Source organism: Agelaius tricolor, unplaced genomic scaffold (genome assembly GCF_023055355.1).
Source record: "Agelaius tricolor isolate 1412-34295 unplaced genomic scaffold, bAgeTri1.0.p SCAF_3, whole genome shotgun sequence".
In the NCBI taxonomy this organism is placed as follows: Eukaryota; Metazoa; Chordata; class Aves; order Passeriformes; family Icteridae; genus Agelaius; species Agelaius tricolor.
The window spans coordinates 5,078,114-5,102,625 of record NW_027269263.1 but is presented as its reverse complement, the minus strand read 5'-3'; the positions used below and the strand labels follow the sequence as shown (position 1 = coordinate 5,102,625).

General features: G+C 44.9%; 1 protein-coding gene across 4 annotated transcripts in view; it reads right to left on the bottom strand.

Annotated features, from left to right (window-relative positions):
- WASHC1 (WASH complex subunit 1) overlaps positions 1 to 24,512 on the bottom strand; it is a 38,126-nt gene that overhangs the window by 1,355 nt on the left and 12,259 nt on the right. For all 4 annotated transcript variants that reach the window (XM_071422267.1, XM_071422268.1, XM_071422269.1 and 1 more), the window contains 8 exons: positions 9,705 to 9,816; positions 8,872 to 9,018; positions 4,334 to 4,470; positions 3,292 to 3,427; positions 1,994 to 2,198; positions 1,371 to 1,535; positions 1,005 to 1,163; positions 370 to 438 (listed from right to left, as the gene is read on the bottom strand). In XM_071422267.1, coding sequence (XP_071278368.1) covers positions 370 to 438; positions 1,005 to 1,163; positions 1,371 to 1,535; positions 1,994 to 2,198; positions 3,292 to 3,427; positions 4,334 to 4,470; positions 8,872 to 9,018; positions 9,705 to 9,816 — 1,130 coding nt within the window. The remainder of the gene's footprint in view (positions 1 to 369; positions 439 to 1,004; positions 1,164 to 1,370; positions 1,536 to 1,993; positions 2,199 to 3,291; positions 3,428 to 4,333; positions 4,471 to 8,871; positions 9,019 to 9,704; positions 9,817 to 24,512) is intronic.

The following is a 24,512-nucleotide window of genomic DNA, read 5'->3' as shown; positions in this document are numbered from 1 at the left end:
CAGCACTGAGGTGTGACCTTCAATCTAAATGCCCCAGAAACCTCCCATGGCATCTCAAGTGCCCATATGGGCCTCTGGCAGTGGGCCAGCTGCCCAAGCACTGGATCAGAAAAGACACTGCTGTCCCTTCTGCACAAGCAGCTTTCAGGGTCCATCCTCTGAAACATACAAACTCCTCCAGTGCCTCCAGCTGGACTTGAGGTGGAGATTCCTCTGCTCATTCTCTGCAAAGACACTCCCAGCTATACTGTGGTACACTGCCCAGGAAAATCTCTGTTCCTGTTTCCAAGGCTGTGGCTGACACAACCTGGGTACCAGGGAGTGCTCTCTGTCTTTGCTAGGGGAGAAGCCCACATTGCAGGACAGTACCTTTGCGCCTCAGCACCAGCTTGTTGAACAGGTCTGACATCAAATCTCCACCTTGTCCCGTAGCTCTCACTGAAACAGAGCAGAACAAGTCAGTGAAGAAAGATTAGTCTGAGTTAAGCACTATGGCAAAAGCATTTCCCTGCAATACTGCCTTCAGATTAAAGAAAAAACTCCAAACCTCTAATTTTGTATGACACCCCAAAACTACAGTCCATTTTCAGGTCAGGAAAACACTAGGCACAGCAGTGTTAATGGCATCTCCTGGGGAAAACCAAGAGTGGAATTCATTGAGGAATGAATTGAGTGAATTCTATTGAGTGGAATTCACCTCAGCCAAGGTGCTTCAACTGGTTCAGCCCTGTCCCCCAGGGTTTCATTTGTGTGCCTGCTCCTGTGCATCACATGTGAAACTTCCCCACAAGCCCTGGGACAGATGCCCTTTGGGCCAGTGGGGTTTAGCAAGTTCACAGAGCTCTGGCTGAGTGGTGAACACCTGAGACTCCACCAGCCTGTGAGGAGACAACTCCTTTCTGCTCTGTGACTTCACTGTGCTCCTGACTTGCCTGCCTGTCCCCAGACCCAATGCTTCCCCAGCCTGGGCAATGAAAAGAAATTCTGCCAAAGAGTCTCAGCACCTTGTTCTTGTTCCTTCTGCTTCTTTTTCTCCAGCTTCCTCTCCTTGACACTGCGAAGGTTGGCCTTCCCAATGCCCCCGGCCTGGCGGATGGACTCCAGGAGACTGGCACGCCCAGTGGAGGGGTTCACCACCTCCTTTGGGGCTCCTTGGACTGAAGCTGCAGGGACAGGAAGGACAGGCAGCAGACATGGGTCAGTGCATCAGCGACAGGCCCAACCAAATTCCCATGGCAAGGGCTACTCCAAGACCTTGACAGCCTCTCATCCCACTGTACCTCCTCCCCTGCTGGAAGGCTGGGAAGGCCCCCAAGAACACAGGTGAAGGGAAGGAGGCTGGTGCAGCTGTGGAGGAGCCCAGCCCTTACCTGCAGGCACTGTGCTGCTGCTCTCCTCACTCACTGCCTGAGCTGGTTCCAAGGGTGCCGTGGGCTGGGGCAGGGGCGGTGGAGGAGGCACCGGAGTTGGCACAACAGGAGGCGGTGGGGGAGGTGGAGGGGGAGGAGGTGGCAATAGTTTAGCATCTTGAAGATCTGAAATATTAAAGAAATTGTATCTGAAGAGTCCCAGTTTCAGCTCAGAGCTTCACACACCTCAGCAGCAACAGATCAGAGACCTCAGCACCTGCAGTAGAGCACTCCTGCCCTGTGCACCATCTCTTAACAGCAGCCAGGGCCAAGGCAAGAGTCTGAGATTCCCCTACTCTCCCTTCCCAGCTGCATCCCACTTGCACAAGGGCATCCCACCAGGCTGACACACACACTGTGCTCCCTCCTCCCTAGCTATGCAGAGAGAAGGGGATGGAGGTAAAGGGGCTGCAGTCAGGCCAGAACTTGAGCAGGCTGCAGCTTTCCCTCAGGCCTAAGCCACAGGTGCAACATCCATCATCCATCTTAAAATTTCTCCCAAGGGACCTTCTGCCCCATCTCCACTTTCTAGCAATCCCTGCCTTCCTCCTTCATAGGGTCCTGGGATCAGAGATTGAAAATACCTGGTTGCAAAGGCTCCACCGACTCAGTGTTGAAAGTGGGCAGCTCTGGAATTGCACTGCTGGGGGCAGAGGGTGCAATGCCAGGGCCCAGGTCAGCGCTGTACATGAGGTCTGCAGCAATGCCAGGCAGGTCTGGCAGGTAGGAGGGCACATCAATCTCAGGGACCTGGCCCAGATCCGGCACATAGAAGTAATTTTCAGCAACCTAAAGAAACCCAAACCAACAAGGTAAGGCAGTGACTATGTGCTTGCTGCAAACAGGGGCACTGCAGGAACAACCTAGGCAGCAGTCAGAGCTGGGCTGGTGTACCTTGGTGCATCAGCTACCCCTACACCTCTGTGCTTAGAGGTTACCTCCTGCAGGCCAGGCTTGGGAAAGGTAGGCTGCAGGAGGAGGAAGTGCAGGACCCTTCTTAGTTTCACAGTAGCACGTGAATTCTGAAGGGTTCATGCACTAACTGCTGCAGCCTAAACAAACCAGTCCCTTCTCCTCCAGAAGAGGATAGTGTCTGAACCATTTCCAAGATTAAAATGCAGAAACACAACCCAGTAGTTCCAGGGGTTTGCTTTTGTGTTTAACACACAGGCAACACAGTAGTGATGGTGCACTGTGAATAAAGAGTTTGTTCACTATATACATTCTATCACTATATACATTATATCCTCCAGTCCAACCTGATGAGCAAATGATTCCCAGACTCCTTTTCCCAGGCCCAGCAAAGCTAGTACACCCCAGTAATGGCCTTTATAAGGTGCCAGGTACCAGTCACATGTTGGGGCAACTGGGTTGGTGCACTGCCTGCCCCATGTGTACACCAAGCACAGCCCTTTGCTCAGTCTGGCTGGCCCTTCTGTTTGCACCAGTAGGCACCTCTTCCCAGCAGGAATGATGGGACCACACTTCACCCCAGGGACCTTCCAGCAGTGGCACCTCACCCTCAGACTCTGAGGCTCAGGAGTTGGCACAAGGGAGCTGATCAAGTGATAAATCCTCCAAACCTCCCTACAGCCCTGAGGTGAAGCAGCAAGGTGAGTTGATATCCCATCCCATTACTCTCCTTTCACCACTCAACAAAGGCTTGAGCAGAGAGAAATGCCTGCCAAGTGTGAGGCTTTTGTCTCACTCACCAAGCTCACACCAGGACCTCAAGCACAAAACCAGGCAAGGTCCTTCTGGTAAATGAATCCTCTGCAGCCCTGTAAGGGGCTTTTGTCCTACCTGCTCACCACCCTATCAAAGTCCTCTCTTTTCAGAGAGCTGAGCACAACCCTCTGAAATGTAAGCAGCTGCCTCTCACCTGTCGGTCTAGCTGTCCCCTTTTGGTGATGGAGAGAGGTGCATCAAAGAGCTTCTCTTCTGTCTCTGTTTCTAGAGCCACATGGGTCTTGGTCACTGCTCCAGCCAGGGGATCCAGGAACACATACTTCTTGTACCTAAGGGCAGAAAACAAGTATTTTAGTGAGAGCCAAGGCCAGAAAAAACAGTGTACACAAGAGGGCCTTGGAGGCAGAGACCTGACTTTACTCATAAAGATGGAACATGTTGGGCCTTCCAGGTTCCTTCTTTTGGCTCCATTTTTCTGCCTTTCCCCTTCACAACCAGGAGGCAAGCAGCTCCCCACCCTGCCAGTGCAGCCTCCAGACTAATTCTAAAGCAAAGCCCCACTGTAGTGCCACCAGGACCAAGCTCTCCCCTTTCCACCACATGGCCTGAAACCATCCTACAGTCTGCAGCAGGACACCAGTGACTTGTCACTCAGGGTCCAGGAGGACAGACAAAAAGGAGAAATGATTCATGGCTCAGGAGAAGAAAGACAAGGTCCAGCAGCTGAAAGCTCAAGAAGAGCTTAAAGAAGCTCTTCAATAAGAGCAGAAAGAAGAACCATGATGTGAGTGGGAAAGGAAACTGCAGTGAGGGAGGTGGTAGAGACATTAAAGCAGCAAAAGCAGTAAAGTAATGCTGTGAGGAATTGTCAGGAGAAGAAGCAGTACCTAAGCTGGCACGCAGGGCAGAGAAGGGCAGGAGTGACTGCACATCTCAAGGCTGGAAAGAAATTGGATGAACCACAGGAAGAACTAAGCAAAGAAAGTGCAAAATTGGGTTGAAGCAGGTGAGTAGAGGATCAGGTATGGACAAAGTAACTGCTTCCACCCAAGGCAAAGAGCAGGGAAGGTTCCCAGCTGGAAGCCAGCAGAGAGGTATCAAACCCTGTCCTATCAAGAGCCTGGTAGGTAACATCCCCAGCAAAGCAAGCAGTCACTGCTATGCCTGAGGAAGGGAAAGCTCCTCTGAGGACAAGCAGGGGCAGGTGAGCAGCACAGCACTGCTCCAGCTCTCACAGGTTCTCGGTGGTATTGAAGAGTAGCAGGGAGCTGAGGGAGCTGATGTTCCTGGGAAGGCTGCCAAGGCCTTCTTCTGCATCATCCTCCTGGTGAATTTTGGTGCTCACGCACACAGGGAAATACTTGAGCTTTTCCTGCAAGAAGACAGATAAAAGATGGTAAGACACTAGAACCATGGCTGCTGAGGCAGCTCTCCCCAGCCACCACACCCCACACTGCTGGATGCACTGCATGGTCTGGGAACACTGCTGCTCCCTATCTCCCCTTGAGCTAGGAAGTACGTGGACAACATTGCAACCCCACAATCATGGCAAGTGTTGGCAGTTCAGAATGGCAGCAAGTGCTTTTGGTGCCGTGGATGGGTCATACTGAACACTGTTACTCTGGCAAGTATCCACCAGCGTAAAACCACCACTCTGGCTCTATAGTCAGAGGCTGGGATCAAGCACCACAGCCTAAAAGGCTTTTGTTACAGTGTCTGCAATTATGACACATTTTCATGCAGGCAGAGTTCCCCACATATCTCTATTACCTCCCCTCTGTTGCCTTCACTTGATGTTTTAAGAGCTGTGATTGCACTGGTGGGGTAGGCAGGAAAGCAAAGGAAAAAGAGGTTAGGAAAGAATAGAGTGCCTGCACTAGGCAAGAGATCAGGCAGAAAGGAGTGCACAGAGTGGAACGTGTGCCAGATGGTTTTGCAAAGCCTGAGGGATTTGCAGGAGTTTTCAACTCTAATGAACTGAAATCTTCTCTCTCTCAGTTCTAAAACTTCATGCATAATATATAGAGCTCCCTTTCGAAAAGGACTTATTACATCTGAGCTGCCTGACTTTTATAGAGCACAGGAGCTGCCATCCCACATCAGAGCAGTGCTTCAGCTGGCGTGACAGTGCCCGCTGCCACATGCTCTGGGGGATGAAGCTCAGTGCCCACAGCACTCTGCTCTAGAGGGAGGAAAGGCATCAGTTCCTGAACAGAGACACTTTGGGATGAACAAACCTCCACCTCAGACCCCTCTGTAGACCCCTCCTCAGCCCCTTCACAGTTCTTTTTTCACAAGTAAGGCAGGCAGCAGCTACAAGGTAGTAAGTGTTCATACCAGGAGAAACCAGAGCACTTTGTCAGGTTAAGCAACTCGCCTCACCTGTGGTTTTCTTCTGCCACCACTCCAAATACTGTCCACAGCTTCCTACTGCCTCACTCCTTCCAGCATCCCTGCACCACCCCATTCTCTGAGTCCCTCTCCCCTCCTTGTACTTGTATGGGACAAATGGTGACCACTGCTGGTTCAGTTTTAAGACCACATCTCAGGGACACAAGCAGTTCCTGCTGATTGAAATTTCAGTCTTGAATCTGGTAGCCAGAAATCCAAGGAAATGGCTTAGTCACAGTTCAGTTAATCCACTAAGAGTTTATATGATGCTCTGAGACTATAAAATGCTATAAGAAAGGACATGTAAGGTTTTGATTTAATTCAGGTTCCAACTTGTGAAAAATACATTGAAGTTAACACCTTCTATTTTTTAATGGAAGCAAATAGGCAAAAATATATAAATTCTTATTTAGATTTTGTAGAAGCGGAGACTCAAAAATGAAAGTTCTTTTGATCATTAATATTCATTTCTCAATGTTTAATTTTTTCAGCATGAAGGAGTACTGACTCTTTTTGCCAGAACTGTTCAGACACACTTAGCCCTCAAGTAATTTATATATCTTTTTTAATTCTCTCTTTGTATACTTCAGTTAGCACTGGAAGATTGTGCATCACTTTAAGGGTGTAGTGAGAAAACAACCATTACCTACATTTACTTATAAACCTCATCTAAGGAATTTATAAAAGCACTAAGTATGACTATTCTGAAACGTGAAATATAATCCTTTTAATTTAAATGCCATCAAAGTGCTAGTCTTCCTCAAGTACCTAGAGATGCTCTGAAATTTGGAACTTCCACACACTGTCAAAAATATCCTGCAACTGTGAATTCCACAAGTTAAGGTGCCATTTAAAAATTAGTTTTGTTATAGGAACATTCTTATAGGAATTACTAAATTCTTAAGCCAAAGTTTGGCAACCTTGACATACTGAAGTCATGGGGGTTGCTTGAAGGCTCAAACACCCCAACCCGGGGTCTGGCACCTGGCAGGATCACAATCCCCAAGGACACTGCATTTTCAGGCATTTTTCTTCCCAAGAAAATTAAAAATATATAAAGTCACTGTGGTTCTTCAGCTTAATTAAACACACACTATTACAAATGGAACTGGTGGGATGTACCAGCAATCCCACTCCCCCCACACCAATGGAGTGCTGAGGCCAGCTAGGAAAGTATTTCAAGATGAGCAAGTGACAAAAGCCTGGTTTAGCCTCCACATGCCTATGGTGGGCTCTGGGAGAGGCAGAATTCACAAGGACATGTCAAGTTACTGACACTTTTGAAGCCTAGCAAGGTTACTCCAGCAGTGGATGGTAACTTTTGCTTGGACTTCTTCCCATGTGCAGCACCCAGAAACAGCTCCCACCACAAAGGGAAGCCCCACAGGGATGCAGCCAGCTCCCTGCTGAGTCCAGCCTTGCTGCTACCACTGCAGTGTGCAAAGCAAAGGGATTTTCCAGGCTTACCACAAGCACTGTGTTTCTGGCACTCTTACCCATCAGTGCTTACCTTACCAACCTAAACAGCATCCTCTAAACAAATAAGTTTTCACTTGCTTGGAGTTGAGGGGGCAAAAAGAAATTCCAAGGGGTAAGCATTTAAAATCAACTGCAGACCCACACACATTTCCAACTCAGTTGCTTCCCCCCAGAGCAAAAACCCTAAAGGCTGAGCACAGGCTGCCACCACTTCCCCTCAGACTGACATCAGCAGAGTTTGCTTTCCTGATGAGGTGTTGTGTGCACGAGGAGTTTAGCAAAGGCCACTGTGACTGCTCACAGCAAAGAGGCTCTCATCAGAACTGACACAGGCAGTGAGCCCCTGCTGAAAGCCCTGAATAATTGAGGAAAGCATAAATGCAAACATTAGACTTCTCCCTGTCACATTTCATTACTGCAAGGCTCTGTGCTCAGCTATGGCTGAGAAGGGCCTGTCCCCCTGGAATGTGGTCAGAGCTTGGCCACGCTGAGCCCCATTCAGCACATCAGCCCCTCCATCCTTCACCACTGACAGCAGCATCCCCCACCCCACAGAGGAGCTCGTGTGTGTGAGCTTGGCAACAGTGACAACTGCTGCATGAGGCAGACTCAGCAAAACCAGAGAAAGATCAACAGTCCCAAAAGAGGATCAAAAGATGGGTCACAGGAGGGGAGAACAAACATCCCCCAGGGCCTGAAACAAAGCCCCTGTGGTGATGGCAGCTTTAGTCACAAAGGGCAGAACATGGCAGAATGGTACAGAGACTGACTGGGACTGGAAAAGATGGCATCCCAGGTACATGGCTGTGGGGCATGGCATGTGGACCATTTGCTCTTTGTGGGATACTGCTTTTTAACAGCTGATGTTCTTCTCAATCCCTTCCCTGTGCAAGGGCTGTACTTCAGCACCAGCCCTTCAGAGTGGGAGCCCATCTCCCTGTCTGCACCCTGCCTGCCTCTGCTGCCCCCCACTCCAGACAGCAGCACTCACTGGCTTCCCTGGCAGACACCAGCCTGTCCCATGCAGCTCTGCCTGTGCTACTGCCAGGACTGGAAGGAAGCAGGGACCCTGCTCAAGTTTGCCAGCTCTCCATTTGGCCAGCAATCCTGCTTCCTTGGCCTGGCTGAAATATTCATAACTACCTCTCTGTGTGAAGTCTCAACTCCATTAACACTCAGGGAAGTTTAGCATGATAAATTATTCAGTGGCAGCTTTATTTTTGGCCAAGTCACACAAGGATGAGGAAGGAAGTCTCTTTAGGGGTGGAGAGCAGGGAAGTTGTCAAACTGATCCTTAACCTGCTAGGAACAGCACATCTGCAACTCCTGACACAGCACATACACAGCAACTTTTAAACTTTAAGCACAGCAACTCTTCCTTCCTGTCCTTCCAACCCAGGGACAGTGCCCAAATGCAACGATTTCCTGGGGCAGAAAAATGCTCTAATGAATGTCTCCTTTTTCTCCTGACACACTCACAAGCCTCTTACCTTCCCCCTCTCACCAGAAGTTAATCAGAGCCTTCAGAAATTATTTCTGAAACAACCATGAGCTTGATCCCAGCTGCCTCACTAGGCACAGCCAAAGCCTTGAGCCCAGGCAGCAGCAGCACCCACCAACACTGCTGCAGGAAACAGCAGCATTTCAGGAAATGGAGCTGCTCCAGAGACTTGGCAGTTCACAGCCATCCAAACTCTCGTACTGACATGGCCCTCTCCATGTGGCACCTCACCTCCATAAGCTTCCCAGTCTGACCTCACACCCTCCCCTCCAGTGACAGGCCAAATGAAAATATGTTCTACTCCTAGCCTATGTCCCAAAGCCCTGGCCCACTTTATCAAACAGATTAACAGCCTCCAGGTTCTCTTTGCTTGTCCTTCCCAAGGTCTGTTCTGCTCCTTACCTGCAGAGCTTTTTCATCCAGCATTTGGTGTTTGCTCTGAATCTTGTGTCTTGGCCATTTCTGTTTAGCTGGGTCTTCTGCACCAGCAAAAATTGAACTGTACTCCTGCAGCCGTTCAGGGGCTGGATACTTGGCACTGGAAAATACCTATGGAGAAACAAGGAGGGACTAAAAAAACCCAACAACTAGGCAATCCTACAATGCAGAAACACCTGGAGAGGAGCAAACATGCAACCTGTGCTGCCAGTGGAAATGGACAGCCTTGGAGTCAACAGGCTCCTAAGGGCTATGTGAACAAATCCAAATATGCATGGGCTGCCACTTCTGAAACTGGAATTGCCAGAGCTTTTCTCTCTCTCTAAAAGGACTAGGAGATCACTGGCAGGAAAGGAGTTGGGAATACTGTATAAAATGGAGCAAGAATGGGGAACGAAGGATTTTCACCAGTTTTACATGGCTCAATGGGATTAAGATACACTAAAGGGAGTCTCTCTGACAGCAGCTTTCATTCAAATAAGTGTCTATGAGCCTGAAGTGAAGGAGTTAGTTAGGCTTAGCTCAGCACATTCTTTTCTCTTTCTCAGGAAGCAGCTGGGACAGAAACCTCTAAAGGCTACATAAAGCCTGGAGCTGTGTGGCTCATGGGTCTAAAATTCATCCGCTGGCCAAGTCAGGAATGGGATTCTCACCACAATCCTGCTCAGCAGTAAGGCATGGAGAGCTGAGTGGGCAGCAGCTGTAGCAGCTGAGCACCTTTTCTTCTCCAGAGCTTATGCCAGGAGTAAAGAAAGAAGGAAGAGAAGAGGGCGTGCAGCCTTCACTGAAGTCACTACCTTAATAGCCTTCTTGCTGCCCTTTATCTTCTCAATCTTGGCCTGGGCGAGGGTGACTCTCTCCCCAATCGCCCGGAGCTGTGCCCGGCTGGCCTCCACCCGCTGAGAGATCCTAGGAAGGAGGCAAGAACACTTCTTGAGCTGAACAATCAGTGGCTCTTTTCAAAACAGCAGTTCCCAGCCCCTCAGAGAAGGATGTGAATCCCAGGGGAGTGGGTTGTTTCACAGTGAAAAACAGTGATGGTTGAGCCATGCTTGTATCCATCCCATTGAGAGCTTTAGGTACTCCAACATGAAGTAGGATTAATCCATGACTCACAGCATGATGTTCCTGTGGCTGTTTGGGGCACAGAAAGATGGAAAACTGTCAACAGACACAGTGTTGGTAACACAGGGATGATTTAATTATTGCTCAGCTTAGAGTCAAGGCCTTTTCTGCCTCTCAGCCCACCACAAGGAGTTGGGAGGGGACACAGCCAGGACACCTGATCCCAACTGACCCAAGGGATGTTCCAGACCACATGGCATCATGCTCAGCATAGAAACTAGGGAGAAAGTTGGCTGGGGTCCACTGCTTGGGACTGACAAGCTTCAAGTTGGTGGTGAGCAATTGTTTTTATTTGCATCACTTGTCTTTCTTGTGTTGTATTCCTCTCTCTTTTTCATTATTTTCCTTTACATCACATTGCATTACATCATCACTATTATTATTATTATTATTTAATTTACCTGTTTTTATCTCAACCCATACCCTAGATCAGCATCAGAATGCTTTGGGATGCTGGGAGCAGGCATCAGCTACAGCTAATGATGGAGTCACCTTCTCAAAGAGGCCTCCTTTCCTATGCATAACCAGCAGATTCTCCTCAGCCACAAGGGCAAAAGCTGGAAAGTCTTCTGAACTTTCACCCCAGTTCCACTGGATCATTCTGTGCCTCTGAAAAGCAATCTCAAGCATTGTCTTTAAATTTCACCAAAAGTCTCTCTTTGCTTTTGAGGAGAGAGCTCTCATGCTCTTTTTCTGCTCTGCCTAATTCCCTTCAGTAATGAATTTGAGATCAGCAGTGATCCATGATTCCCAATTCCAAACTGTACCAAATCCATCTTTTCCAGTATTTTCTTATGTATATATATTTGGACAGCACATTCTCTATTATAGTATAGAAATATAAAGCCCCCCCCTCAATGCAGATAGTGAAAAACAGCAAGAACAAGCAGCCTGTTCTCCTTGTACCATTCTAAAAAAAACCCTCACTTTCTCTAAACTTGAAGTATTTCTGTTTGTTTATAGCCATGCTCTCCTCTTCCTGGAGGCATGAAAAATTCCTCCTTATGCATATGGCATGATAGCACACAGCCTGTTTCTACCTTACTTTGCTTGGAGTGGGAGATGAGCAAAATTGAACCTCATGAGATTCTCCCTCTCAGAATTATTCTCCATTACCCCATTTTATTTTAAACACAGTCTAACAGCTTGTATTTTGTACCAACACTGAGTACAAATCTGTTCATGATTTCCTTCCCACACCCTCCTCTGCCTCAGTGGAGTAAGTTCATATCACTTTTACACTTGATAGGTTCTCAGAGTAGTTTCTGTTGTTCCTTTCAGTCTGCATTTCCTAGCACCTGTCTGCAGCAAATTTCATGTGTCACAGGGCTGTCCCATTGCCTTGTTTTGTTCAAGTGTGAGATGCCTCTGAAGGACCTAAATCTTTCCTAACTGCTCTCACTAGCAGATTTTCCCACCTCACAGTTCACCTCTTTTCTAGAGGTTTCATAATTGTATTGATTGACACTATTTCCAGTACTGCTCTCCAGGGGCATCTGACTATTTTTGCTTCCTTCAAAGCTGAAAAAACGGAGTCATTTATTTCTGCTTTGCTGCTCTCCCTCAAATCAATGATGCAATTTTCTCTCTCACCTGAGAGTAGACCTCTCTCCTAGAAGAACTCCACAAAGCTTTCCTGAAGCTCCAAATAAAAGTGAGGTATCAATTGCCTTTTAGCCAGTACCCTGCTGACTTCCAGACACAATTTTCAGGATCTGACAAGGCACATGTTTCTCCCCCAGAAGGAAGTGCTAAGCAAATAGTTATGCAAGCTCAGGTCTGCAAACCAGTAAGTGTTCTCCTCTCTTTCACTTCATGAATGTGAGTGGGTCCAGTGAAGCAAACACATCCCTCACTCCCTTTCCTGCCCCACATTATCCCCAGTGTTTCACCAATCTCTTCCCTCACTCAAGAAAAAGAAAACAAAAAGAGGGGAGACATCCAACCCCACTGCCCACAAAATATCATCAGTGAGAGGAGACCATCTCAGGCAGACAGCCTGCTCCCAGCACAAGCTGGGCAAGTTGTCCAGTGCCAGCTCAGGTGTTTCAAACCATGATGGATCTTCTCTCTGAGGCACCCTGTACATTCTCCTGTGATCTCCTGCTCAAGGATTTGACAGGCCAAATCCCACTGACCTTATAAGATCTCCAAAAAAACCTTCACCTGAGATGGTTACACATGCAGGCCCACAACACAGAAGGCATACATATCAGTCTACAGATTAATTTATTTGTTGCTGAACAAGATAACTTTGAAATAAAAATGAAACCCCCTCAATCCAACCAATCCAAATTCCATGTGTACAGGCTCCTAGAGGTGCATGACTGTAAGCATGAACAGCTCAAGATACAGCTGAATGTGTTAGTTAGAAGACATAATACACCATATACCTTACCAGAAAAAATACATGGAGAAAACCTCCTCATGTTTGATCAACTATTTGTACTGCTGTGGAAACTGAACTTACTCAAAGGACTCAACCAGTTTTTGTAAAGAAAGGGAATAGGAAGGAAGGGATGGAGGGGTATGGCTGAGGATTTCAGGGGCAGTGCTGGAGGAAAGGTGTCATTCAGACCTTAACTTCCATTAAAGGGAAGACAAGGACAATTAGGACAAGAGGGATTAAGTGTTAATAAAATGGCCCAGTACTGCTTCTCAAAACCACCATGAGCATCTGAACCTACCCCATGCCTATTTTCTTAGTCATTGCTGTGTTATTTTGCTCTCAGTGCTCTTTTCTGCTTGAGAAATGCCTTTAGTTAAATTCAATATGACTTTGGAGTTGCAAAGAAGCAGGAGGCTACAGCCCCTTCCTTTCAGCAGGATGTGCTTCATTCAGGACAAGTGAAAGGGGGGGTCTGTGAAAAAGAAGAATACATCACCTACCTTCCAATGCTGGGCACTGAGCCAAATCAACCTTCCCCTCCCAGGGTTTTTCTTTGGGGAAGCAATACACATGGCAGATTAAGTCTATCTACTGGATTATCTCTTAATCCATACAGACTTTTATTTTTTGATTGAAGCAGATATTAAAGCCAACCTTTCAGCAGCTTTGATTCAAGCTTTCACTTTCTCTTGTCCCTCTGAAATATTTTTGCCCTCAAGCCCTCTGCACTTCACCCCCAACTTAGCTCTTGTTTCTCCTTTGTCCTAAAATCCTCATCCTGCTGTGTTTAAGCCACTCTCCATTTTACAGGCAATTTTCTCCAACACCCACAGTAAGTTCCAGGAATACTTCCTCCCAATTCTTGGGAACCCCTTGAGGGCCTCTCTTGCTGGCCCCCTATCCTCTGTCCCATCTGCAACCACAGAGCACATCTTTACTCTTACTCTGTTATAACTCCTCTGATAAATCTCACATTCAGGTGGCTACTGAAAGACTTCCTCTGCTGTGTCTGTGTCTATTGATGGTGGAAAATTCACTGTTTCCTTACTCCCACAGGAAAAAGATTTGAGGCATTAGGAATCTGGCATCCAGGACACTGGATACTGCCTGATGGTACTGTCAGCACTGGCAATAATGCTACATTTGTATGTGAGTCTCCAAGCACTCCACAGTGCCAACCAAAAAAATGGTGATTTTTATCATCTATATCTGCTAAGGATCAGACAGCAACAGAAAAAAAGTTTAAAATCAGAGAAGGTTTAAAGATAGGCCAACAGATTCCAAGACCAGTGTCTGAGAAAGACAGAATTCAGCTGTAAGGAAGCATCAGAGCAAACAGAGACCCTTTGCTTTCTATGTTGAATGTCCATGTCACCCAAAAGTGACAGGGATGACAAAACTTCTGAAATGAAGAGGAGAGAGGACAGGCAAGCTGCACACCAAGGTGAACGAGAAAGGTTAGGCAACAGAGGCTGGAGCAAACCTCTCTAGAATACCAAAGAACTTCATTTTCATGTCTGAAGTATAAAAGTAAGTGATCAACCAAGGAGAAAGAACATTACAGAGCAGAATGAGAAATGAAGTTGCACAGGAGGATAAGGCAGATGAAGTATTAAATTACTTTTTCCTTAAATGAGGACTGTACACATCACAGAAAATCAGGCTTCTCATCACCTCCCAGCCCAAGCTCCAAGCCTTAGAGATAGCAGGGTGATGCTTGGCACTGCTGTTCTAAACTTCAGGGTACATATAGTAAATTTATTCTATAAAACCTTGGCTTCTTGCCTAAAAGTCAAGCTACCCTTTTTTTTTTTCTTTTTGCCAAATGACGTATGCTTTTATTAAATTTCTCCCTTACTGCAGGAGGCATGAATAAGAAGGGATTGAGTTTATGGTTCTTGTATTTAATTTTGTTCTCAGACACTCCAAGCAGCAGGTACTGGAGCAGGGTAACAAGGAAAGAAAGTGTCAAAATGAACACTGTGAGAAGCCCACTCCCCACTCCAACTCAGTGCCTCTGCCCCTGCAGCTGGCAACATCTCAGGATCAAGATGGGGAGAGCAAAGGAAAGTCTGGTAAGACACTTAAGGCTTACTGTGATGCAGGGAAGCATTCAAAATCAGCTCACAAAGCCAATTCACCTCAAAAGTTTGAAAGGCAAAAAGGAAAAATACATACTCTTATGAAGAGCCAAACACATTCAACCACTCACAGAAAGATCAACTTGTTTGCTTTCTGCTCTTCTCTCTCCATATTTAAGCAGTTTTTAAAGTCTTACCTCTTATCTGAGTAAGTGCAATCAGAAACTGTCATCATCCAGCATCTCTGACAGAAAGAAGTCCCAAGTGAGGCTGTGCAATCAATGTTCCTTCCTCCATTAAGGGTTTGGGTATTATACTAATTAATGTTTATCTCACTCTGATTGCTCCTCGAGCCTGATTTGCAGGTGTTTCAGCATTTGCATATTGCCATGTTCCTGTGATGCTGAAAGGTCTTGCAGATTTGAGAGTGATCAAGGTTGCCAGGTTATCCTCAGCAGGATCCAGCATATATCACTCTCCACAGGTCATGTTCTCACAAAAAAACCATTTCATTTTGATTTTTAATCTCTCATTTCAGAAGGCACTCCCACTACTGTGAATTAAGTCTATGTAAAAACTGGAAACTTAGAATTTTGACCTACCATCACAGCACCATTCTCCCTCTTCCCCTGCAGCTTACTCTCCTCCCCAGAAAAGCAGCTTCTCTTTTTTTCTTTGTAGAAAAAGGTCACAAACAAGTTCTTCTTTAACCTTCCAAGCCTTTTACTTGTCTCATACCACTGACTGGTCTGAAAGCAGATGCACTTTTATTTCTTTAGAAGAAATATATATTAAATAGAAAGTCAGTGTATACTATGCAGAAAGTCTGTTTGCAAATAAAGTACACCATAAGATCTTTAAACTATACAGGCTACTTTTGGTCACTCTGCTTCTCCATTAACAGTGCCAATATACATCTACAACACAGGTCCTACCATCACACTGACAACTTTTGGGAAAGATGACTTTAGGAACTCCATTACTTCTAAAAGAAGCAATGGAAAAAATGGTTCTTTACCAGTACTGCTGGAGTTTCACAGGTGACCTTTTGAGCTCCTCCACTGGCAGTGGAATTGCTTCCCAAAGCAGCAGCTACAGGAAGAGTCTTGAGATTTTAGGCAGCTGATGATAGTCAGCACAGAATCACAGAATCACAGAATAGCTTGGCTTGGAAGTGACCCAGTCATCTTCAGATGAACAAGCTGGTCAGAGCCTCGGCCAACCTGGCCTTGAATACTCTGAGCAACCTGTTCTGGTGTTTCACCAGCCTCATCACAGAACATGTCTTCATTACATTTAGTCTGAACCTACCCTCTTAATTTAAAACCAGTACTCCTTGTCCTATCTCAACAGGCTAAGACGTTTGTCCTCGTGTTTCTTATGAGCCCCTTAGGTACTAACAGGCTCCAATGAGGTCTTCTCCAAATCATCTCTTCTCCAGGCTGAACAACCCCAGCTCTCTCAGCCCTTCCTCAGAGGAGAGGAGTCCTAGTAACTGATACTAGTACTGTAACCAGTAAAAGTTAATAGTGAAGTATAGTTTGTTATCTTTAGAGTTTCCACCCATCCTTGAAAAAATTTCTTAAGTATTTACTCACTGAAGCTTAATCTTTTGTAGTAATAGCCTTAAGTGTTTCCAGTTTTGTTCTTCTTTTTTTTTAATCACTTGTCAAAGGAGGGCTAATCCTGTTTGGACAGAATTTTACAAGGCTGTCAAAAATAAATTTTGTTTCCATGTTGCTCGAAGTAATAGATCATACTTGGCAGATAGCTTGAGAAGGTGTTTTGGCACCTTGTAACCTTAAATTAATCAACTGTGTGTACACAAAGATTAGGTTTCTCATTCTCCCATCAAAGCTCCATTCTCAGGCTAGCCAAAGATCTTCCTCCCTGCTCCCATTGAAAAGAAAATGTGTATCACTACAGAGCCACAGCAAACATAAGCAGTGGAGAAATGCCCAGGTGACCCTGTTGTGAACTGTATCTGGGGTAGGGAGAGCTAATGTCTTTGAAAAGACCTGAGATTCCTCTGGATCACTGAGGGCACCACGTCTGATTCTACACAGACAATATTTCTGTTACACAGCTCACTCTTATTTGACATTATGCTCCAGTTTCCCTATCAGCAACAGTTACAGGAGGCAAATCAGCCTGGACTGAAATTGCTGATCTGCGCCCTCTCTCAGGTGGAGCAGCAAGAGAAATTCATAAGCCAGCAGTCAGAAATACTGTTTCTTCTGAGCTTCACCTGAAGGTAGCAACAGCAGGAGAGGAGCACTGACAGGCAGCCACCCCAGCCCTTTTAGGCTCTGCCTCACTTGACCAAAGATAAATTGCCATGATCATGTGGGAGGAATGAAATTTGCAGAGCCTTCCACCCCCCTGGCCAGGCAGTCAGGAAGTTTCTCTTTATTCCTAGCTTTCCCCCATACCTTCCAAATGGTTTTAAATCAGTTTTCTTCAGGTAAGTAGTACTCAGTTATACAAATGTAACAAAACATAAAGAAGAGAGCATCTCTTAAGGTCTTCCCCTGATGTAAGGCTGAAAATATCAGGAAAGCTGAGCTCCCACTCCTTTATTGGGATGGAGGTTTCTCATACTGTGACAGCACACAGCACACAGCACAAACACTGCTCTTAGTCTGTTCATCTCACCAAAACAAGTCATTGTCATCAAGAAAAGGAATGCTGAGCAAAACATGCCTGCCTCCAGAGCAGAAAATGATTCCTGGTGATAGCAGTTCCCATTCTCACCGTTCTCCAAGAAAAGCACTGCTTTTCTTTGCATTTAATCAAATATCCTCACAACTTCATAGCTTTTCACCCAAAGATCTCCAAGCAATTTCCAAGTGTTAATTAAGTCTTGGTTGCTTGTGAAACCAAGAGTGGAATCATTTGTTCCCCAGAACAAAGAAAACCTAGGCAAATTCACAGTACAGTCTCAACAGATCAGATTTTCAGTCCATTATTCACTAACTCAAACAATTTTGCATTAATTCACAGGACTTAGCACATATTTTTCAGTAGCTGCTTAATTTCCCATTTTACTGAGTTTAAGGCCACTTGTGCAGGTTCATCTGCCCTTTTCAATGTCTTGCCATTGCCAAATCCATCCCACTGTTGCTCACTAGAATAAACTACAGCCAGCAAGAACTGACACAAAACACTGACAATTCTCTCACCACCACTACTTCTTTCTTGTGATCCAAGATGTAGCATTTACCCACATTTAGGACACATGTTTACCAGTAAAGGTTTTTGCATTGACTTGAAATTTTCTCTACTTCCAAGCAGCTGATGGCAATCACATGAAATTTTACTTGCAGGTCACAAGTTGAACCCTTCAGTCTCCTTTTCAATAAAGTATATCTAAAAGCTGTCATTTACAAGCTAGTGCTTACTCTATAAAAACTGCTGTCCTGCACAGCTGGACTTGAATATTCAGGAGAAGGAAAGCCCAACCAAGAAAAAGGACTTGGTACCATAAAATGTCTGTTTAAAGACAACTACACCTCATGTCTTCTCAGAACTCTTACTTCCTTTCTGACTTTGATCACATAATAAGGGTCTGCCTCTGTGGTCATCCCTCACTGTGCTGACCTGTTGAAATTGCAATCAGATACTTGGTAAATGACCAAACTGGCCTTTGAAGCATGATTTGGAATAAGCAGATCATTATTCTGTTTTGCACTCAGCACTATGTTTCTGCTTATCATGTTTGTTGCAGCGATCCCTGTACTTTTCAAGAGCTTATATCTCAGTGAAAATTCTATTTCCTTGCACTCACTGCTTCTGCTCAGCAATGACCCTCTTCAGTATCCTGCCAGAACTAGTGGGGATTCCCAAGATCCACCCAAAATTTTGCTACAATTAAAACAAGTCCAGCTTCATAAGATAGACTTTCTCAGAAACAGTTACCAGCCCTTTACCAGTTACAAAATTTCCTTGTTAATTTAGCCTTTCCCTTTCTTACCTCTGCTTTCAAAGTGAACTTCTCTTAACAGTTCTTCTTTCCAAACAGACCTCCTTCTCTTAAAGGAAAGATTTCTTCACATATTTTTTTGCAAATGAAGTTTTTTATTTAATATTTACTCTTCAGAAACAGAGGTTGTTTAGTGTTCTTTCTTCATTTTCCTACAATCAGTTGCAGTCACACTCAAATCTCAAAAGTCACCGTGTGTGATATGCCCATCAACAAGCTAATTTGAGTCTGCTTCTTTAACAAATCAGAATAACTCTTTATGACACCTTATCCATCTAACAACCTTTCCTGAATGATTACAGCACTCTGTTACTTTCTTGAGGGATTTCTAGTTACTCTTTCCCCAAAAACTTTGGGCCACAGGCAGAGATTCTCCTAACAGCATCAAAAAGCAGGTATCTCTGTGCTTGCACTGACAGCTGCTCTGTCATTTCAATGAAACAGTCTGAGGCACATCAGTGATCAGACACCTTTAGAATTGGTCTAGACACATGATTTCATTTCCCCCACTGTCATTTTAAAAATTGTCTTTCCCATGCACTAACTCACAATTAGTCACTAAGAATGGAAACACTATCCTCACAGTAATACCAGAACAAATTCATAGAGTGTACCTTCCAAACCTCCTTCTCCACCCCAAAACTGCCAGAACTGTAAATTCATACCCTTTAATAGCTTAAATCCAGGATGTCACTCTCAAAAGTATTGTTGAAGCAAAACCAAACTACCCAGTCACTGGGACAAAACAACAGAGAGAACTGCACTGTGGAGACACCATGAACTTCCTTGCTTTTTGGTCCTGAGCTACTGGAATGTTATATATATATATATATATATGTGTGTGTGTGTGTGTGTGTATATATATTGGAATGTTATGTGTATATATATGTCAAAGACAACCAGAAGGCTATTCCTACTGCACTCACACAGAGCAGAACTGTAACAGCTTTACCTCCTCTTCTAAAAGGAATGTCTTGTTATGCCTCTTAGGCCCATCAAACGTTTTCAGATTCAGCTTTGCTGGTCAATCTAAAACAAGAGTCCTAGAAAAAATTAAAATGCAAATACCTGGTTTTATAATGCACATTAATCCGGAATAAGGATCATATGCTTGGATGAATTAAGAAAGGAATCCAATTCACCATGCTTTGCCAGGGAGAATAGGGGATAAAAATTATTAATTGCACAGCATGGTGAATTCCTTCAATAAAATGTTTGTCTGGTGGATTTAGAGGAGGAGATGAAAGTTTCTGGAGCCTGAATTAAAGAATTTGGATGGTATAGTGTGTGAAAGAGAAACCCCAGGTGGGTAATTTAGGTTCTGGAAGATGTAGATGGAAGAAAATCGGAAACTCCTTCATTAGCACCTACAAATAGGTCTCCTGTCTCCAAAAGCACTGCTCTGTCTCTGCTGTCAGTTGCATTTACACCTAAACCCTTACAACCTTCCCCATTTGCAAAATCCAACAGCACCACAGCAAGACAGAAGAAGCACCATGGAAAGGGAATTTAATGCACCAGTCATGTGTGAAGAACAGACCTTTGGCACTGGTGTTCCTCCCCCAACTCTCCCCTCAGTGTGCACACCCCCATAGGAATGAGCCTGTAATACACATTTCAAGCCACTCAGTGTTATTTTCCAGACAGTTTTCTCCATGCTGGATCCCTAATGGAAGTCATGACTGTAAAACAAAATTACATGTTTGAATCTCTTCCTCCAGGGCTGACTGAGTACACAAAAGTCATCCACAGGAACAGAAAATTACTCCAACATATGTGAATCTCCAGTGTCTGAAGCTGGTTGAGAAGGTAGAGCTATCACTTTGTGCAATAAAGGAATAACATGGCAGATGCTACTGTATCAAGAATAGTGGGAGAATCCAACAATATTGCCAAAACCATGGGCTAAGAAAGAAATAAGGGAACACTTCTGCTGTTGGGCACATACTGCCTCACATTGCTGTTATGACATGCTTCTCCTTGCCTATTTCCAGAGAGTGACAGCCACAGCCACTTGCAGTCAGGGACTGAGGGGTAAAGGAACTACTCTCTGCATGGGGAAGTTCATAAGATCTTTGCCAAAACCCTTTTAATTAACGGAGACTTGCTGCTGGACAAAATTAGCTCACAGGAACTTGAAGGCTGCTACTCAATATTGAATTTTCTCCAACAAGGAACAGAGTACAAACACGAGACTTCCCTGTCAGCATTAAAAAAAACCCCATGAACTAAAATAAATCAACAATCCATATGTACTGAAATTACCTTAGTTTCTCCTTACTGTTTGCCTTTCCTATTGCACATGCCATCTGTTTTAAAGCAAACTGTCTCATATTTCCACAAGAATTCCACTACTGCTGTAAGAGTAGAAAGAATGTTCTCAAGAGCTCCTTAAAGTCTGAAATTGTTGTGTGCCTCCTTTTGCTTAGCAGGTTTGAGACTAATTCCAGAAGTAGGAGAACACCTCTGCTGCAATTTTGCACAGGTCAGATTCCAGAAGATCTTAAGCTTAAGGATTTTAGCAGCATCCAGAAGGAGTTGTGACCTGGTCTCTGGCAGAACAGTCCCACTCCCTTTGCCTCTTTATGGAGGTGTAGGATGCCTGCTGGTGCCAGCTGTTGCCAGACTTCCAAGCATGCTGATCACACCCTTGGGTCACCTCCTAAAGTCTTCTTTCTACAGTCTAGGAACCTTTCTGAAGCTACATCTTCACAAGCTGTCAAACTTATCTTCCAGAGGATCATGGCAACCATAACAAATGAAAGGTGCCTTAGAAAGTGTGTGCTACGCTTAAAAGGAAAATAAATCCACGTCACTTGGACATATATCTACAAGAATAACAACTAGCTGCAGGCAAAATGTCCCTGCTCTCCATTTCCTCATGTCTGCAGGAGACTCCATTCACTCTTTACCTCCCTGCTGCTGCTTTATCTTCCTGGCAGCAAACAACTGCTCCTACAGCCTCTCAAGAGAGGTACCTGAAACAAAACTAGACCTAGCATCCTCTTTCAGATGACCTCTGGGACAACTCCAAAGTACCATGAGGCACCTTGTTGTTAAACAAGAGGTATAACACTCTCAAATTAACTGGAGAAAAATTGCTTCCCTGTGCTGCAGTGTGTCTCTTGGTGTTAACTCACCTGCACAGCGAGCCATCCCAGTGGGCAGCTCTCTTCCTAGGAGATCAACCCTTGCAGCCAGCAGAGGAACACACACAATGCAGTGTCCAAGCTCCAAGCTGCAGCCCAGAGCCCCAGTGCACAACAACGAGCACAGTGCAGCTTGCAGCAAGACCCCTCTTGGCAAGTTTCCATTCCACAGACCTCCTAAATTAAACACATTTACACTGGTGTACCAGTCCCCACTTCCATTATTGATGATCATGACTAATCAAAGTAGTAAGTTTAAAACAAGGAGGTCTTTAAAACACACAAGTGTACCTCATGATTAAGATTTTGTTGGTATTTTCCATTTCAGAACTATTCACATCTCAGCTCTGCTCCTGTCATAAACATCCCTGAAGGCTCTGCTACCCAGCCAGCTACTCCTTACCTTTCTTATCACAGCCTTACCAGATTTCTTCCCCACCCCAAAGAGCATTTCCACAGTGCTTTTGTTTTCCAGCTATGGTTTTCAGAATGCAGCTCTCATTTAAACTTTTGCTTAATATTAAAGCCTTTTTCAAATATGTAATAGGAAATTAGTTTGAATGCAGCTGGGGAGGAAACAGGATACACTGGTTTAACAAAGTATTATTCCAGACAAGCAAAAGACACTGAATAAAGATTTTAAAAAATAACAACCAGAAATCTTTCCATAAACTAAAAAAAAAGAAGTATAAGGATGGAAAATTTTGTATACAGGACAACTTGGGGTTGGATTACAGGCAAATCCTGGACCTTCATAACGACCTTCCAATCCCAAGCAATTGATTTTTTTCTACTACTGTATCACTCCATGAGATAACTTGCAAAAACAACTTTCCACACATCCATTACTTAAAAGTGAACACTTTGAATAGCAAATGGACAATATTAGAGATTATTAACATCTCCTGCCAATACAAACTCCTCAGAAACTGAGAAATGCTGAAGGACAAGCCTACCTAACTAGGAGGGAATATCAGGAAATCTAAACTCATCACTTATTTTAAGCACTTCTCCCAAGAACATTCCTGTAAAATACTCCAAAGCACATGATTCCAGCACAATCTCCCACCCAGAAAATACTAATGAGAAAAACTCATTAAATAGATGAGAAAGATAGAAATAGATAGAAAATAGATGAAAGACTACTGTTAATTGAGGGTTTAAACTGGTCATCCCAGCTCCTGTGACCTGTATCAAAAACCCTTCCTAAAAACCCAGGAGTTAAATTCAAACAGATATTATGTCAGATTGGCTATGTTAGAATATTTATGTTTTAAGCAGTATTAATATCTAAGTAACTACAGGCAGTGAATCTCACCTTTGCAGCTTCCACAACAGATTAATGACTTGGATTCAGTTAACACACACAAACTTAAAACTTCCATTACTTTAAAGCATAAAGTTGAGAAGGACATGCAGCCTCTTGGCCTTGTCATAGCACTGATATCAGCCCCAAGAGGACAGGACTTGCTCAGAGGAAGGCACTGCTGGACAGCACTGGCCTGAGACATCAATCTCTACTGCCCAGCAACCAAGAGCTTTGGGGCTGCCCATGTGAAAGAAGTCAGGTGGGTCTCTGCTCCTGAGAGTTAGGGATAGGATGGAGAGGGATGCTGAGCTGATGTATCCTGCTCTAAGTGATTCCTGATTGCAGTCCAGGCCTGTTCTCCATGGCTGGGCCCAGTGGGGATGCTCTAGGTCTCTGCCATAGCTTACCTGAGGTTTTGCACCCACACACCCCTTGATTGGCTAAGAACTAATGAACCCTGCAGTCTCATTCACCAGGTACCTTGCCATAGTTAAGAGCAAGTAAGCTTCTTTGAGAATGATTGGGAACAAGAGTTGGCAGAGACTTGTCACATGGGTTATTTCCCAAGTTGCCCAAAAAGGGGGGAAGTGAAGGAAAGCTCCCTGTATTTTCTTCTAATTCCCTAAATGGAAAGGTATCTTCCTTGTGTCATCTCAACATGTTCATTTGAAGATTTCATACTCAATTATCATGTCAGCAACAATTATGAGCAGACACTTTGATTAGCTAAAATGGAAACAAAGATCTGGTTGTGGAAATATTCCCTTTTTCATAGAGAGTAGGAGACACTTTCACTCCACCTTCCACAAAGTACAGATTGGCTTGCCACTCTCAAAAGCATTGTACCAATCCACCTGTTCCCACAACACAACCTCAGAACATCTGCATCTCTGCTGTACTGAAGTAAGGAGCTGGACACACTCAGCCAAGTCTCCCACAGTGAACAAGTTTCCTCTCCATCAGCACTGCAAGCTGCTGTTCTGCAGATCAAACAGCCAGCTTCCCCAGGTAAGACAGCTCCTTCCTGGAAATGGAAGACAGAGCTGCCTTATCTCAGGAAGGGGAAGATAAAAGGTCACTAAGTAGCAAAGTTCTCACCTTGAAAGCTTTGCCCCTTGATTGACATGGAAAAACCAAGGTCACAGAACTTCTAATCAGATGCCTGCATAATTACTAAATCACTCTTAACTATATCAGAGAGCCAAGACCTCACTGGAAAGGCAAAGCAAACAAAGAAGCCAATGAAGCCTCCTCTGTTGTTGGAGAAAATTGGTAATTAAAAGTCATGAGTGCACCAAAGAGTGAGGGAACAGCATCACAGTCACTGCTCAGTACTCAGGAGTGACTTGCATACAAAGCAGCAGGCTTATCTCCCTAGGGAAATTACAGGGTACTGTGTTAGACAGCAGTATGGAGAGGAAAAACAGGGAAAATAGAGACACAGAAAGAGCAACTCCTGTATTATCAAGAGCTTCATTTACCCCACAGAGAGGGGCAGCACTGCCAACCAGGCCCAAGTCTGAGAAGTGCTTTCCACATGTTTAGGGCAGCTCTAGAAAGCCTTCTCCCA